Here is a 13,809-nt window from a genome sequence, read left to right as displayed (position 1 = left end):
ACTCAGATAAGGAGCTTAATCCAGGGATTTGATCAACAAGCTCAGAGTGGCCGCTTAGGACCCTCACATGGAGAAAATCATGCAGTTGGTGTATTGAACATGTCATCCCCTTCGGGCAAAACAGATAGCTCCGACAACAAAGGTACTACTCAATTTGTATCACAATAAGAAATCAAAGCTGATTATTTGAGGTTGAAGGAAGCCATCACAGTAGGAAGTTAGGATGTCTTCCCCAATATCCATACCTGATCCAGTGATCAGACTAGGAACCTGCTGACTGAAGAAGTTACCCTGTCCTAGAGGAATGGATCTGTAACCCAATATCAAGTATCTATTGCAATGAGTCCCTCTGTTCTTTGCCAAAGGGATCTTCAACCATTTACTTATGTTAACAGACACTAAAGAAAGGAGAATACCCAGACAGCTGATAGACTACTGGGTGCAGGGTCACAGCTGAGGTTGGTATCTGGAGATTCAAAGCATCTTCATGGTCCCACTATTAGAGTGAAGGCATATGGGGAGGAGATAACAGATGGAGTCCTGGCCATTTGACCAAAGGATCCGTTTACAACAGGTCCACTGTGTTTACTGATCTACCCAGGGATCATTGATCCAAACATCTAATTCAGAATGTCATACTTAGCAACTGGCACAATCCCCACACTGGATCCTGGAAAATGACTGTAGACTACCACAAGCTCATTCAAGTCATAGTATTGATTGCATTTGTTGTGCTAGTTGCTAGAACAAATTATGACTTCAGATACATGGCATATAGCTATTGATTTGGTGAGTGAGTCCTTTTCTATGCCAATTGGGAAATGAGGTCAAAATCAATGAATTCACAATAAACAATACTCATTCACAGTTTTGCCTCAGGGCTACAGTAACTATCCCCTTTCACAATGGAATCTGGGCCAACTGGACATTCCTCAGAACATAACATTGATTAATTCCACCAGTGACACCACATTGATTGAAAGAATGAAAAGAGGCAGCCATCACATACCTTTTATAAAACACATGCACTCCGAAAGACAGAGGAAATCCTAAAAACTGTGGGTATCTGCCACTTCAGAGCTTTTCAAGATAAAGACTTCTTCAGTGTAGTAGTGTCCTAGGGCTACTGCAACAAGGCATTGCAAACTGGGTGGCTTAAAACAACAGAAATTGATCACCTTTATAGGCCCAGAAGCTAAAATCCAAACATCAAGATGTATCAGCAGGATCATGCTTACTCTGGAAACTTTAAGGGAATCTTTCCTTGCCTTTCATAGTTTTTGGTGGCTTGCTGGAAATCTTTGCCATTCCTTGGTTTGTAATCACTTGAATCCTTAATTGTCACGTGGCATTTTCCCTGGGTATCTGTCTTCACATGAAAGTGAAAGTCTCTAAGTCGTGTCCAACTCTTTCTGATCCCATGGACTAGACACTCCATGGAATTCTCCAGGCCAGAATACTGGAGTGGGTAGCCTTTCCCTTCTATAGGGGATCTTCCCAACCCAGACATCAAACCCAGGTCTCCCACACTGCAGGCAGATTCTTTACAAGCTAAGCCACGAAGGAACCCCAAGAATACTGGAGTGGGTAGCCTATCCCATCTCCAGTGGGTCTTCCCAACCTAGGAATCAAACCAGGCTCTCCCCCATTGCAGACAGATTCTTTACCAACTGAGCTATCAGGGAAGCCCATATAGTCAAAGCTTTAATTTTTCCAGTAGTAATGTGCTGATGTAAGAGTTGGACCATCAAGAAGGCTGAGTGCTGAAGAATTAATGCTTTTGAATTGTGGTGCTGGAGAAGACTTGAGAGTCACTTGGACAGCAAAGAGGTCAAACCAGTCAATCCTGAAGGAAATCAACCCTGAATATTCATCAGAAGGACTAACACTGAAGCTTAAATTCTAATACTTTGTCCACCTGATGCGAAGAGCTGACTCATTGGAAAAGACCCTGATGCTGGGAAAGATTGAAGGCAAGAGGAGAAGGGGGTGGCAGAGGATAAAATGGTTAGATAGCATCACCAACTCAATGGACATGAATCTGAGAAAACTCTGGGAGATAATGAAGGACAGAAGGGCCTGGCATGCTGCAGTCTATGGGGTCACAAACAGTCAGACTCAAGAGAGTGACTGAACAACAACAACTGGTTATATCTGCAATGATCTTATTCACAAATAAGGTCACATGCTGCAGTACTGGTGGTACTGGGGATTAGGATTTCAACAAACCTTTGCTGGAGAATGCAATTCAAGCCATAAAATCTAGGAATGTCTGTAAATTACAGTGAGAAAGAAAAATTTTCCCAAGAGGCAGAAGTTTCAGTGACACATCTGATCATCTACTTTGTTTTTGTTGTTTATTTGTTTTTTGATTGCCCAGCATGTGGGATCCTAGTTCCTTGAGCAGGGATCAAACCCACACCCCTTGCAGTGGAAGCATGGAGTCTCAACCACGGGGCTGCCAGAGAAGTCCCTGATCATCCCTATACAACTCTGTGTAGAACGATAAGGAAAAACAAATGTCCAAAACTTAGAAAAGACTCACAGGCAATGGTGAATGGGCTAACTGGCTGGGCAGGAAACTGGGGAAAAAAAAATGGTGGAAACTAAGAATATCTGAGGCGGTGTCACATGGATGGATATAGGGTAATGAGTACAAGTGTGAAGATTTTTATAACACCCATCAAAAATGATGCACTAAACAACCAAACAGACAAAAGGGCTCAGCCAGTTGATGTCACTCAGCCTTGCCAGCAGTCTTCTCAACACCAGCATAATAGACACATCAACAAAGTACAACAGATCAAGGACCCAACAGCAGACTCCCACTCACGAAGGCGGATCTAGCTACTCTACTTCTCTAGGTCCAATTTCCAGCAAAAGAGACCAATGTTGAGTCTCTGGGAGGGCATTAGTCCTCGAGGAGAACAATGAACTCTTGTTGACAGTTGGACTATGCTGGCCCCTTTTTGTCCCTGAAGGGACAAAAATTTATTCCCATGGGAACACCTACCTATTCCAGATATGAATGTGCTTTTTGCTGCCTACCTGATCTTAGTTGGCACCACTATCTGGGTGCCTACAAAATGCCTAATCCACAGGCATGAAATCCAATACAACACAGCACCCCAACCAGGAAACCCACTGTACAACCAAAAACAAGGTGTGGGAGAGAGCTCATAATCATGGGATCCTCTGGCCAAATCACTTAGTGCCCCATCAGAAGCTGTCGGCCTAAAACTGTTTGGAAGAGTCCACAGGAGGCACAGCTGAATCTCCAGCTCAGAAGCAATACTGTTCTAGGATAGGGCACCGTCTTTGAGAATACTCTTACCAGGACAAACAGCAAGTGTGTCACTGAACTACAAACTCTGACTTCCATTTGAGCACTCTTAAGCTTCTTGTCCCCACGTCCCAGCAAACAAGACGGAGAGACATTGTCTTGTGAAGAGTTACTCTTGCTGATCGGCAAGAGAGATGGGACTGCTGTTACAGAATGGGGGTAGAGAAAAACAAGCGACAAACTTGAGTGGTCCACTCAAGTACCTCTTCAGTTCAGTTCAGTTCAGTTCAGTCGCTCAGTCGTGTCTGACTCTTTGCGACCCCATGAATCGCAGCACGCCAGGCTTCCCGGTCCATCACCAACTCCCACAGTTCACTCAGACTCACGTCCATCGAGTCAGTGATGCCATCCAGCCATCTCATCCTCTGTCGTCCCCTTCTCCTCCTGCCCCCAATCCCTCCCAGCATCAGAGTATTTTCCAATGAGTCAGCTCTTCTCCTGAGGTGGCCAAAGTACTGGAGTTTCAGCTTTAGCATCATTCCTTCCAAAGAAATCCCAGGGCTGATCTCCTTCAGAATGGATTGGTTGGATCTCCTCACAGTCCAAGGGACTCTCAAGAGTCTTCTCCAACACCACAGTTCAAAAGCATCAATTCTTCGACGCTCAGCCTTCTTCACAGTCCAACTCTCACATCCATACATGACCACTGGAAAAACCATAGCCTTGACTAGATGGACCTTAGTCGGCAAAGTAATGTCTCTGCTTTGCAACATGCTATCTAGGTTGGTCATCACTTTTCTTCCAAGGAGTAAGCGTCTTTTAATTTCATGGCTGCAGTCACCATCTGCTGTGATTTTGGAGACCAAAAAAATAAAGTCTGACACTGTTTCCACTGTTTCCCCATCTAATTCCCATGAAGTGATGGGATCAGATGCCATGATCTTCGTTTTCTGAATGTTGAGCTTTAAGCCAACTTTTTCACTCTCCACTTTCACTTTCATCAAGAGGCTTTTTAGTTCCTCTTCACTGCACATCTGCACATCTGAGGTGATTGATATTTCTCCTGGCAATCCTGATTCCAGCTTGTGTTTCTTCCAGTCCAGCATTTCTCATGATGTACTCTGCATATAAGTTAAATAAGCAGAGTGACAATATACAGCCTCGACATACTCTTTTCCTATTTGGAACCAGTCTGTTGTTCCATTTACCAGTTCTAACTGTTGCTTCCTGACCTGCATACAGATTTCTCAAGAGGCAGGTCAGGTGGTCTGTATTCCCATCTCTTTCAGAATTTTCCACAGTTGATTGTGATCCACACAGTCAAAGGCTTTGGCATAGTCAATAAAGCAGAAATAGATGTTTTTTCTGGAACTCCCTCGCTTTTTCCATGATCCAGTGATGTTGGCAATTTGATCTCTGGTTCCTCTGCCTTTTCTAAAACCAGCTTGAACATCAGGGAGTTCACGGTTCACGTATTGCTGAAGCCTGGCTTGGAGTATTTTGAGCATTACTTTATTACCTTGGTACTTCCGAATAGCCATGAAATTAAAAGACGCTTCCTCCTTGGAAGAAAAGTGATGATCAACCTAGACAGCATATTCAAAAGCAGAGACATTACTTTTCCAACTAAGGTCAGTCTAGTCAAGGCTATCGTTTTTCCTGCGGTCATGTATGGATGTGAGAGTTGGACTGTAAAGAAGGATGAGCGCCGAAGAATTGATGCTTTTGAACTGTGATGTTGGAGAAGACTCTTGAGAGTCCCTTGGACTGTGAGGAGATCCAACCAATCCATTCTGAAGGAGATCAGCCCTGGGATTTCTTTGGAAGGAATGATGCTAAAGCTGAAGCTCCAGTACTTTGGCCACCTCATGCAAAGAGCTGACTCATTGGAAAAGACTCTGATGCTGGGAGGGATTGGGGGCAGGAGGAGAAGGGGATGACAGAGGATGAGATGGCTGGATGGCATCACTGACTCGATGGACGTGAGTCTGAGTGAACTCTGGGAGTTGGTGATGGACAGGGAAGCCTGGCGTGCTGCGATTCATGGGGTCGCAAAGAGTCGGACACGACTGAGCGACTGAACTGAACTGAACTGAATAGAATTTTAAATGAGGATGAGAAAGTCAGCAACTTCAGCATGAGCACAGTAGGATTACCATGGCCTCCATCATCTTATGGTTAAGACTAACAGAGGTGACAGCTGAAGACAGAGGATACAGGATGAACAGTAGAAGAATGAGATGATGAGAACCACCTCTGGCCCCCAAACCAACAGGAGTAATGGGGACTGTAGTTCATCCCACTAACTCTCCTCTTGTGAATGACCTCTCTGGAAGAAGGCCCTTGGTGCGGTGGAAGAGCTGCTCCCTGCAAGTATAAAATGGATCCATACGTCACATGGGGTGAACTGTAGCAGGCATGGGGACATGGCACTCAGATAGCCCTTGGAAAAAAGCCTCCCTGCCTGGCTATGGGAAGATGCTGAAATGACAGCCTCTAGCTATTAACCCTTCCAGGATCTGCCTCAGTTTCAAGCTGAGATCACACTTGGAGGGCAACCCTCAGGCAATGACTAGACACAAAAGAGGTACTAAGGGCCTGAACACTTCACCCAAACTTTAACAAAGAGCCTTTACTCTGGGGCTTTCTGAGGTGCTGGGAGAGTCTTTGTAACTTTGGTATCAAGAGTCTGACCCTCCAGTACTCTTGCCTGGAGAATCCCTTGGACAGAGGAACCTGGTGGGCTACAGTCCATGAAGTCATGGAAACAGACACGACTGCGCAACTGACACACACACAAAATTGAGGAGATACTTGATGGTGCAAGGGTCCACTTTATCTACTGTCCCATCTCCTGCAGGAAGCAGGATGGGGCAGGCAGCACCTGGGAGGCAGGATGGCTCACCCCCCTCCCCCATCCCTTCTGGAAGTCTTGGGGCCTCAGTGCCTGCAACAGCTGGCCTTGGGCAAATAAAAGACTAAGTTGTTTACTGGCAAAAAAAAAAAAAGAGTCTGACCCTGGGTCTTCCCAGGTGGTCCAGTGGCTGGGACTCTGCGCTCCCAGTGCCGGAGGCCCCGGGTTGATGCCTGGTCAGGGAACTCATCCCACATGTTGCAACTAGTTTGTATGCCACAACTAAAAACATCCTGAGTGCCGCAACCAGGAGTGAAGATACCACATGTGGTGATGGAGACCCAGAACAGCCAAATAAATACATAAATATTAAAAAAAAAGAAGAAGAAGAAGAAGATTCTGACCCTGCTTAGTCCTGCTTCCTCACTTTTCCTTTCACAGGTGTTACTTCCCCAGCAAACCTCTCTTCTGACCCTCCACTGTCTGCTTCCTGGAGAAGCTAATCTCAGACAAGCCACAACTCTAGATTTCTTGCTTGAGCGCTATTAAATGCACAAGAATGACTTTAAAAGTATAAACTACTTGAAATAAAGTGAAAAGGTGAAACCATTTTATAGAAATCAGATGTTAACTAGCAGAAAACATTAAACTTACAGAAATTCATTTAATTCACTAGCATGTGGTATTCCCTTTTGATCATAAAGTGAATCATAAATTTTGACCTTGTATCTAACTTCATCTTCAGAAAAAGTATGCTATCAACTAATAGATACTTCCAACTCCTATTTTTAAAAACAAATTGAGGGAAAATACTCCACTTAGAAATAGTGGACAGATGATAAGCTGACGATTGGTTGGAATAAGAAAGGTTGGGGACTTGTCCAACTTTTTAAATTTAGTCCCCGATGTACTTGAGGATAAAAGAATATAGGGCCTTCTCCAAAATCACTATGCATACGTGCATGCTCAGTCATGTCCAACTCTTTACAACCCCATGGACTGTAGCCCACCAGGCTCCTCTACCCGTGGGATTTGCAGGCAAGAATACTGGAGTGGGTTGCCATTTCCTCTTCCAGGGATCTTCCCGACCCAGGGATCGAACCCAGGTCTCCTTCATCTTCTGCACTGACAGGTAAATTCTTCACCACTGAGCTACCTGGGAAGCCCCAATTACCACAGATACCCTCTCTATTTCAGCAAAAAAGATCACAGGGATCCCTATATATTTGGCATCTGAGATGCCTATCAAGCTTCCTTTATAGGAATTCCCAAAGGCGCACCACAAAGTCTCTCAAGAAGATGGCAACAGCCAAGTAGTACAATTCTCAGTTCCTCCAGGGCTACTATTTATGCCCTCTGTGTTTCAGATTCTGCATGTCAGTAAAAATAAGGTCATTATCTCAGAAGCAGTTTAAAGAAGAGCTAATTCATCTCCTAAAAACATAAACTGGCCCAAAGCTAAGAGGCTGATGATCTTACAAGCTCATCCAGGAGAGTGTTCAAGCTGAGATATAACTACTCAGATATCACTACTAACTAGACCCCAATAATCCAACATTCAACCTGTGTGCAAATAGTCAACATCTTTCTCTCTATCACCCATGGAAATCAACTGAACTTCTCACTACAAATAGAGATTCTCCAGGACTTATGAGGGGAGCTACCTCAGTAAACACCAGCTAAATTAATCCCTTCCTTTCTTTCCAACCTTTACAAAAAGTCTCTGCCTTGCAGCTACCCAGCTGGCATGAATCTCAGTGGATGGGGGATGAGAGATGATGTTTATGTGATAATGAAGCAGAGAGGGCTTTGAAGCAAAGGCTGAGGGAGCTAGGAGAATGCAGAGCCCACTCACCATCACCACCACCACCGCCACCACCACCACCAATCCAGTAAATGTGGAAATGAGTGACCTCTAGCTGGTACAACTTGGGATAGGGGGATGTCTTAGCAAGGGACTAGGCACAAATTAAGACAAAGAGGTAAAGAGGATGATTTGTGAAGAAGGCGAGTTTATCATGAATTGAGGCAAACTGAATGTGTGTCCATCTTCATACCCTTGTTTTCCTGATTGACTCCTGCTGCTGCTTCTGCTGCTGCTAAGTCACTTCAGTCGTGTCTGACTCTGTGAGACCCCACAGACGGCAGCCCACCAGGCTCCTCTGTCCCTGGGATTCTCCAGGCAAGAACACTGGAGTGGGTTGCCATTTCCTTCTCCAATGCATGAAAGTGAAAAGTGAAAGTGAAGTCAGTCGTGTCCTACTCTTTGCGACCCCATGGACTGCAGCCTACCAGGCTCCTCCATCCATGGGATTTTTCAGGCAAGAACACTGGAGTGGGGTGCCGTTGCTTTCTCCACATTGACTCCTCCTTGCCCTTTAAAAGTAAATTCAGCTGACATGCCTTAAGAAGAGCCTTCCCTGTTCACATTCAAATCTTGACTTAGTACTACTTCAGGGCTATGATAGCATATGTTATCTTCTGTTGTAACTGCCTTCCTAAATTGAGATATAATTCACAAACCATAATATTCAAACTTCCAAGTTACACAATTCAATGGTTCTTAATACAGTTACAAAGCTGTACAGTCATCACCAATATCTAATTCCAGAACATCCTATCACCCGAGAAAGACAGCCCATACCCACTGGCAATCATTCTTCTTTCACTCTTCTTTCCAGCCCTTGACAAAGACAACCACAAATCTACTTTTGTCCTTATGGATCTACCAATTGTGGACATTTTAAATAAATGGGACTATATAATTTATAAACTTTTTACCTGCCTCCTTTGCTAAATCTAAATCTTTGCTAAATCAAAGTTTATTCATGTCATAGCAGAGAAGAATATTTCACTTCTTTTCAAGACTGAATAATATTCCATTGTTATCTATGTATACCACATTTTTATCCTTTATCAGTTGATGGACATTTGGATTGCTTCCCTTTTTTTTTTTTTTTTCCTTCTTTCCCTCTTTTGTCCATGGCATGCAGCATGTGGGATCTTAGTTCCCTGACCAGGGTTTGAACCCATACCCCCTGCAGTGAAAGCTCAGAGTTTTAACCACTAAACCACCAGGGAAGTCCCGGAGTTTCTGCCCTTTTCTGGCTGCTATGAATAATCCTGCTATGAACACTGGTGTATAAGTTTTTCAGTGGACCTAAGTATTCAGTTCCCTTGGATATACACTTAGGAGTGGGCTTACTGGGTCATACGGTAACTATTTGAAGAACCACCAAACTATTTCCCATTGTATACTCCCACCAGCAACATCACTCTTTTCTTTATCCAGCCCTCAGTTTTCTGGAAGGCAGGGACTAATAAGTCTTCTATAATAGCCCCTGCACCTAGCATAACACCTAGCGCAGCACGGTTGTCTATGAGTATTTATGAAGTGAACAACTAAGGAATCTGTTTCAACCTTGTGCTTTCTTCCAGCAAAATACTCTCTCCCAATATCTTTAACCAGCCACTTTTATCTGTGAAACTATTCTAGGAAAGTGACATACTCTTAGGTGCCAGCAATTCTTGAAATGAGTGCTCTATGATTGCTAGAGAATAGGGATCTGATCTGCTTAGGGCTGCTTGCCCACACATTAGAGAAGCTAACTAAGATAATCTCATAGTAGAATCACATGTTTTCAAGTTGGCACCAGTTGGTGGGCAGGCATATGTTCACACATATTTTCAAAGTGATCCTCAGCAAAATAGGTACAGGACATGTTTGGTGTCCAGACTCTGCTGGCCCTGCTGCCAATAACACTACAATGGACCTGGGCAGAGAAGAGAACAAAGTAACTCCCACACAGGGCAAGAGGAAACTTGTGGGGCCCATCCCATATGTGGGTAGCCTTTCCTTTCTCCAGGGCATCTTCCCAACCCAGGGATCGAACCTAGGTCTCCCACATTGCAGGTGGATTCTTTACCACCTAAGCCACAAAGGAAGCCCAAGAGTACTGGAGTGAGTAGCCTATACATTCTCCAGCAGATCTTCCTGACACAGGAATCGAACGGGGGTCTCCTACATTGCAGGCAGATTCTTTACCAGCTGAGCTATCACAGAAGCCCCAAATGAGTGTGGAAGCAGATTCATTCTCAGAGTCTTTCAGGAAAGAACTCAGTCTAGCCAACACCAGGATTTCAACTTTGTGATAGAGAGTGCAGAGAATCCAGCCAAGCCACTGTACTCGGATTTCTGACCTATAGGATGATGAATAAATACATTTGTGTACTGTTCAGCCACTCAGTTTGTAGCAATGTGTTATGACAGCAACAGAAGACTAATATATTACTGAATGTCAGCATATTAAATTCCAGTATTCTATGGTTCTCAAGTACGAGAACCACTACTTTAATGGAAAGATCCATTAAAATTGCACGTTTCCAGAATGGATTCACAGTCCACTACCAAATGTTATTTTTATAGCAAATCCATGGGAGACATCTACTCATAATTATTGGGCATTTTTTTAAATGTTAACTAAGAATAATGTGGGCTTCCCTGGTGGCTCAGTGGTAAAAGCTTTGCCTGCCAATGCAAGAGATGTGGGTTCGATCCCTGGGTCAGGAAGATACAGCATTCTTTTTTTTAATTAATTTGTTTTTTAATTGAAGGATAATTGCTTCACAGAATTTTGTTGTTTTCTGTCAAACGTCAACAAGAGTTAGCCATAGGTAGGGAACCTATGGACAGGGGAGCCTGGCGGGCTACATCTATGGAGTCAGAAAGAGTCAGGCACAACTTAATGACTAAACAACAACAACAGCAAGAATAATATACCAATTTCTAAGTAATTATCTTCTCCAACATTTACAACTTTAGCATTAACTTTTAAAAAGAAAATAGATAATTACTTGTAAAATCCTTTTCAAATTGTCTTACTTGTTTATTCACTTTAGACGTACGTCTCTTTCCTAATACATTTAATGTATTTTATTAAATTCACATTTCATATAACCAGGTATGAGTCACATTAACAAAAGCCAGTGATTGTTAATAGAATCCAGTGAATCAGTGTTTACAAAAACATGAGAATGTAAATGAAGCCAAAGATTTACAGGCCTCAAAAGTACAAAGGCAAAAATCACTCATAGTTTTTGTGTAAAGCCAATTATATAGAATTGTGTTTTAATAGGACTTTATTGGTATGATGACCATATTGCAGTATCGATATTTTCTAAATTAGTAGCTCACAGTTGCTTGTGGCTTTCTTGCAACCATACCACAGTTCCTCCAATCCCTGATCTGCACAACACATGCTTAGAATATTCCAAGTTCTACCGGTTCCAACCAGTGCTTCTAAATTACCACAATGCCAACAAAACTGGATTTTTTTCACAGACTCTACAATGTAATATAAAATCATTTTGGAGCATGGACACTTACTTTTTCTGAGTTCTTTCAGCCAACCTTGCAATCTCTATAGCTGCCTTCCTTGCTTCAAAATCTTCTCTTTTCACCACCTCTCCAGTACCTCGGTAGCCTAGCTCCACCAACTGGCGGGCCAGACCTTCATCCTGAAAAGAAGATCGATTGTTAGGTTTGTGGATGAATGAGACATTTTATCAATGTATACTGAATAACTGTTTCAAATGAAAAAGCAAATGTGTTATAAATATGAGACAAGATATGTTAGACATGAAAAGTTAGAATTCTTTCCAACAATAATTTTATAAACATCTAATTTGTCATCTCTTTCCCAGAGATGTAAGATGGGGGAAAAAAAAATAATAACATCACACACTAAATTTTCTCTAAGGGATTGGAAGACAAAAGTCTGTTATGTTTTCAATCAATTTATGAGAAGAACTGTAGATAATTAATAAAGTATCCTTAAAACAATAAAACTGAGAGACAATAGTATTTATACAAGACAATAGTATTTATACAAGAAAGGCTTTATAAAAAGCAATTGCACAAAAAAGAAAACTGGGTTGCTTTCAGAAAGTTCAATACTTCAGAGAGTTACTTCCTTGAAGTCAATTAACTGATGACACAGGGCATTGTAACTTCAAATACAAAGCAAAGAGCAGATGAATTTCCTATTTGAGTAGAAGGATATTGTTTCCATATAATGTCAGTACCAATAAAAACAGAGAAGTAGAAACCCAAGATGACCACAAAAAGCTTCAAACTGAAAATATATATATATATATATATATATATATATATATATATATATTTCCCTACAATTCTCTGGACCTTTTATATTTCAGTTATTTTTAAAATTGTCACACACATTTCTGTTACTTGCATAGCGTATTCAAAAGAGAACAGCATCTCCCTATTGAAGAGGTGATATTTTACCAGAAGTTACAAAGGCTTAAGTATTACTTGCGTGTGCGTGCACGCTAAGTCGCTTCGGTTGCATCTGACTCTGTGTGACCCTATTGACACTAGCCCACCAGGCTCCTCTGTCCATGGAATTTTTCTAGCAAGAATACTGGAGTGGCTGTCATGCCCTCCTCTAGGGGATCTTCTGGAGCCAGGGACCAAACCCATGTCTCACATTTCCTGTATTAACAGGCGGGTTCTTTACCACTAGGGCCACCTAGGAAACCCCTAAGTATTACATAACAGTATGTATATTAACATTTTACATTATCCCTTATATTACCATCTTAATTAAACAGAAAATGTCTGCAATATTGTGAAAATAGCATTTATTTTATTGTTACAGACCCTCACTCAGTACATCACTGCTGAATGCAAGAACTGTCTCAGTTCAGTTCAGTTCAGTCACTCAGTTGTGTCCGACTCTTTGTGACCCCATGAACCGCAGCACGCCAGCCCTCTCTGTCCACCACCAACTCCCAGAGTCCACCCAAACCCATGTCCATTGAGTCAGTGATGTCATCCAACCATCTCATCCTCTGTTGTCCCCTTCTCCTGTCCTCAATCTTTCCAGCATCAGGGTCTTTTCAAATGAGTCAGCTCTTAGCATCAGGTGGCCAAAGTACTGGAATTTCAGCTTCAGCATCAGTCCTACCAATGAACACCCAGGACTGATCTCCTTTAGGATGGACTGGTTGGATCTCCTTTCAATCCAAGGGACTCCCAAGAGTCTTCTCCAATACCACAGTTCAAAAGCATCCATTTTTTGGTGCTCAGCTTTCTTTATAGTCCAACTCTCACATCCATACATGACTACTGGAAAAACCATAGCCTTGACTAGAAGGACCTTTGTTGACAAAGTAATGTCTCTGCTTTTGAATATGCTATCTAGGTTGGTCATAACTTTCCTTCCAAGGAGTAAGTGTCTTTTAATTTCATGGCTGCAATAACCATCTGCAGTGATTTTGGAGCCTAAGAAAATAAAGTCAGCCACTGTTTCCACTGTTTCCCTATCTGTTTGCCATGAAGTGATGGGACCAGATGCCATGATCTTAGTTTTCTGAATGTTGAGTTGTAAGCCAGCTTTTTCACTCTCCTCTTTCACTTTCATCAAGAGGCTCTTTAGCTCTTCTTCACTTTCTGCCTAGCAGAATTAAAATGAGAAAACTTAATTCATGGTTAATAATCTATTCAACCCACAGTGGCTATTTTAAAGTTCAAACTACTCAAACAGAATAAAAAATTCAGATACTATCAACGTGGAAAACCTGACTACTTTGCTTTGCTAAACACTAAAAGCAAATACTGAAACCCGTGTAGCAATATGGGTACATTTGC

The 13,809-nt window shown here is 42.4% G+C and overlaps 1 protein-coding gene across 2 annotated transcripts in view; it reads right to left on the bottom strand.

The window, feature by feature from the left end:
* Positions 1 to 13,809, bottom strand: part of CFAP299 (cilia and flagella associated protein 299) — a 697,822-nt gene that overhangs the window by 670,161 nt on the left and 13,852 nt on the right. For both annotated transcript variants that reach the window (XM_060417651.1, XM_027970763.3), the window contains exon 2: positions 11,524 to 11,654. In XM_060417651.1, the coding sequence (XP_060273634.1) occupies positions 11,524 to 11,654 (131 nt within the window). The remainder of the gene's footprint in view (positions 1 to 11,523; positions 11,655 to 13,809) is intronic.

This window comes from Ovis aries, chromosome 6 (assembly GCF_016772045.2).
Source record: "Ovis aries strain OAR_USU_Benz2616 breed Rambouillet chromosome 6, ARS-UI_Ramb_v3.0, whole genome shotgun sequence".
Taxonomy (NCBI): Eukaryota; Metazoa; Chordata; class Mammalia; order Artiodactyla; family Bovidae; genus Ovis; species Ovis aries.
This window is presented reverse-complemented; position numbering and strand designations above follow the sequence as displayed.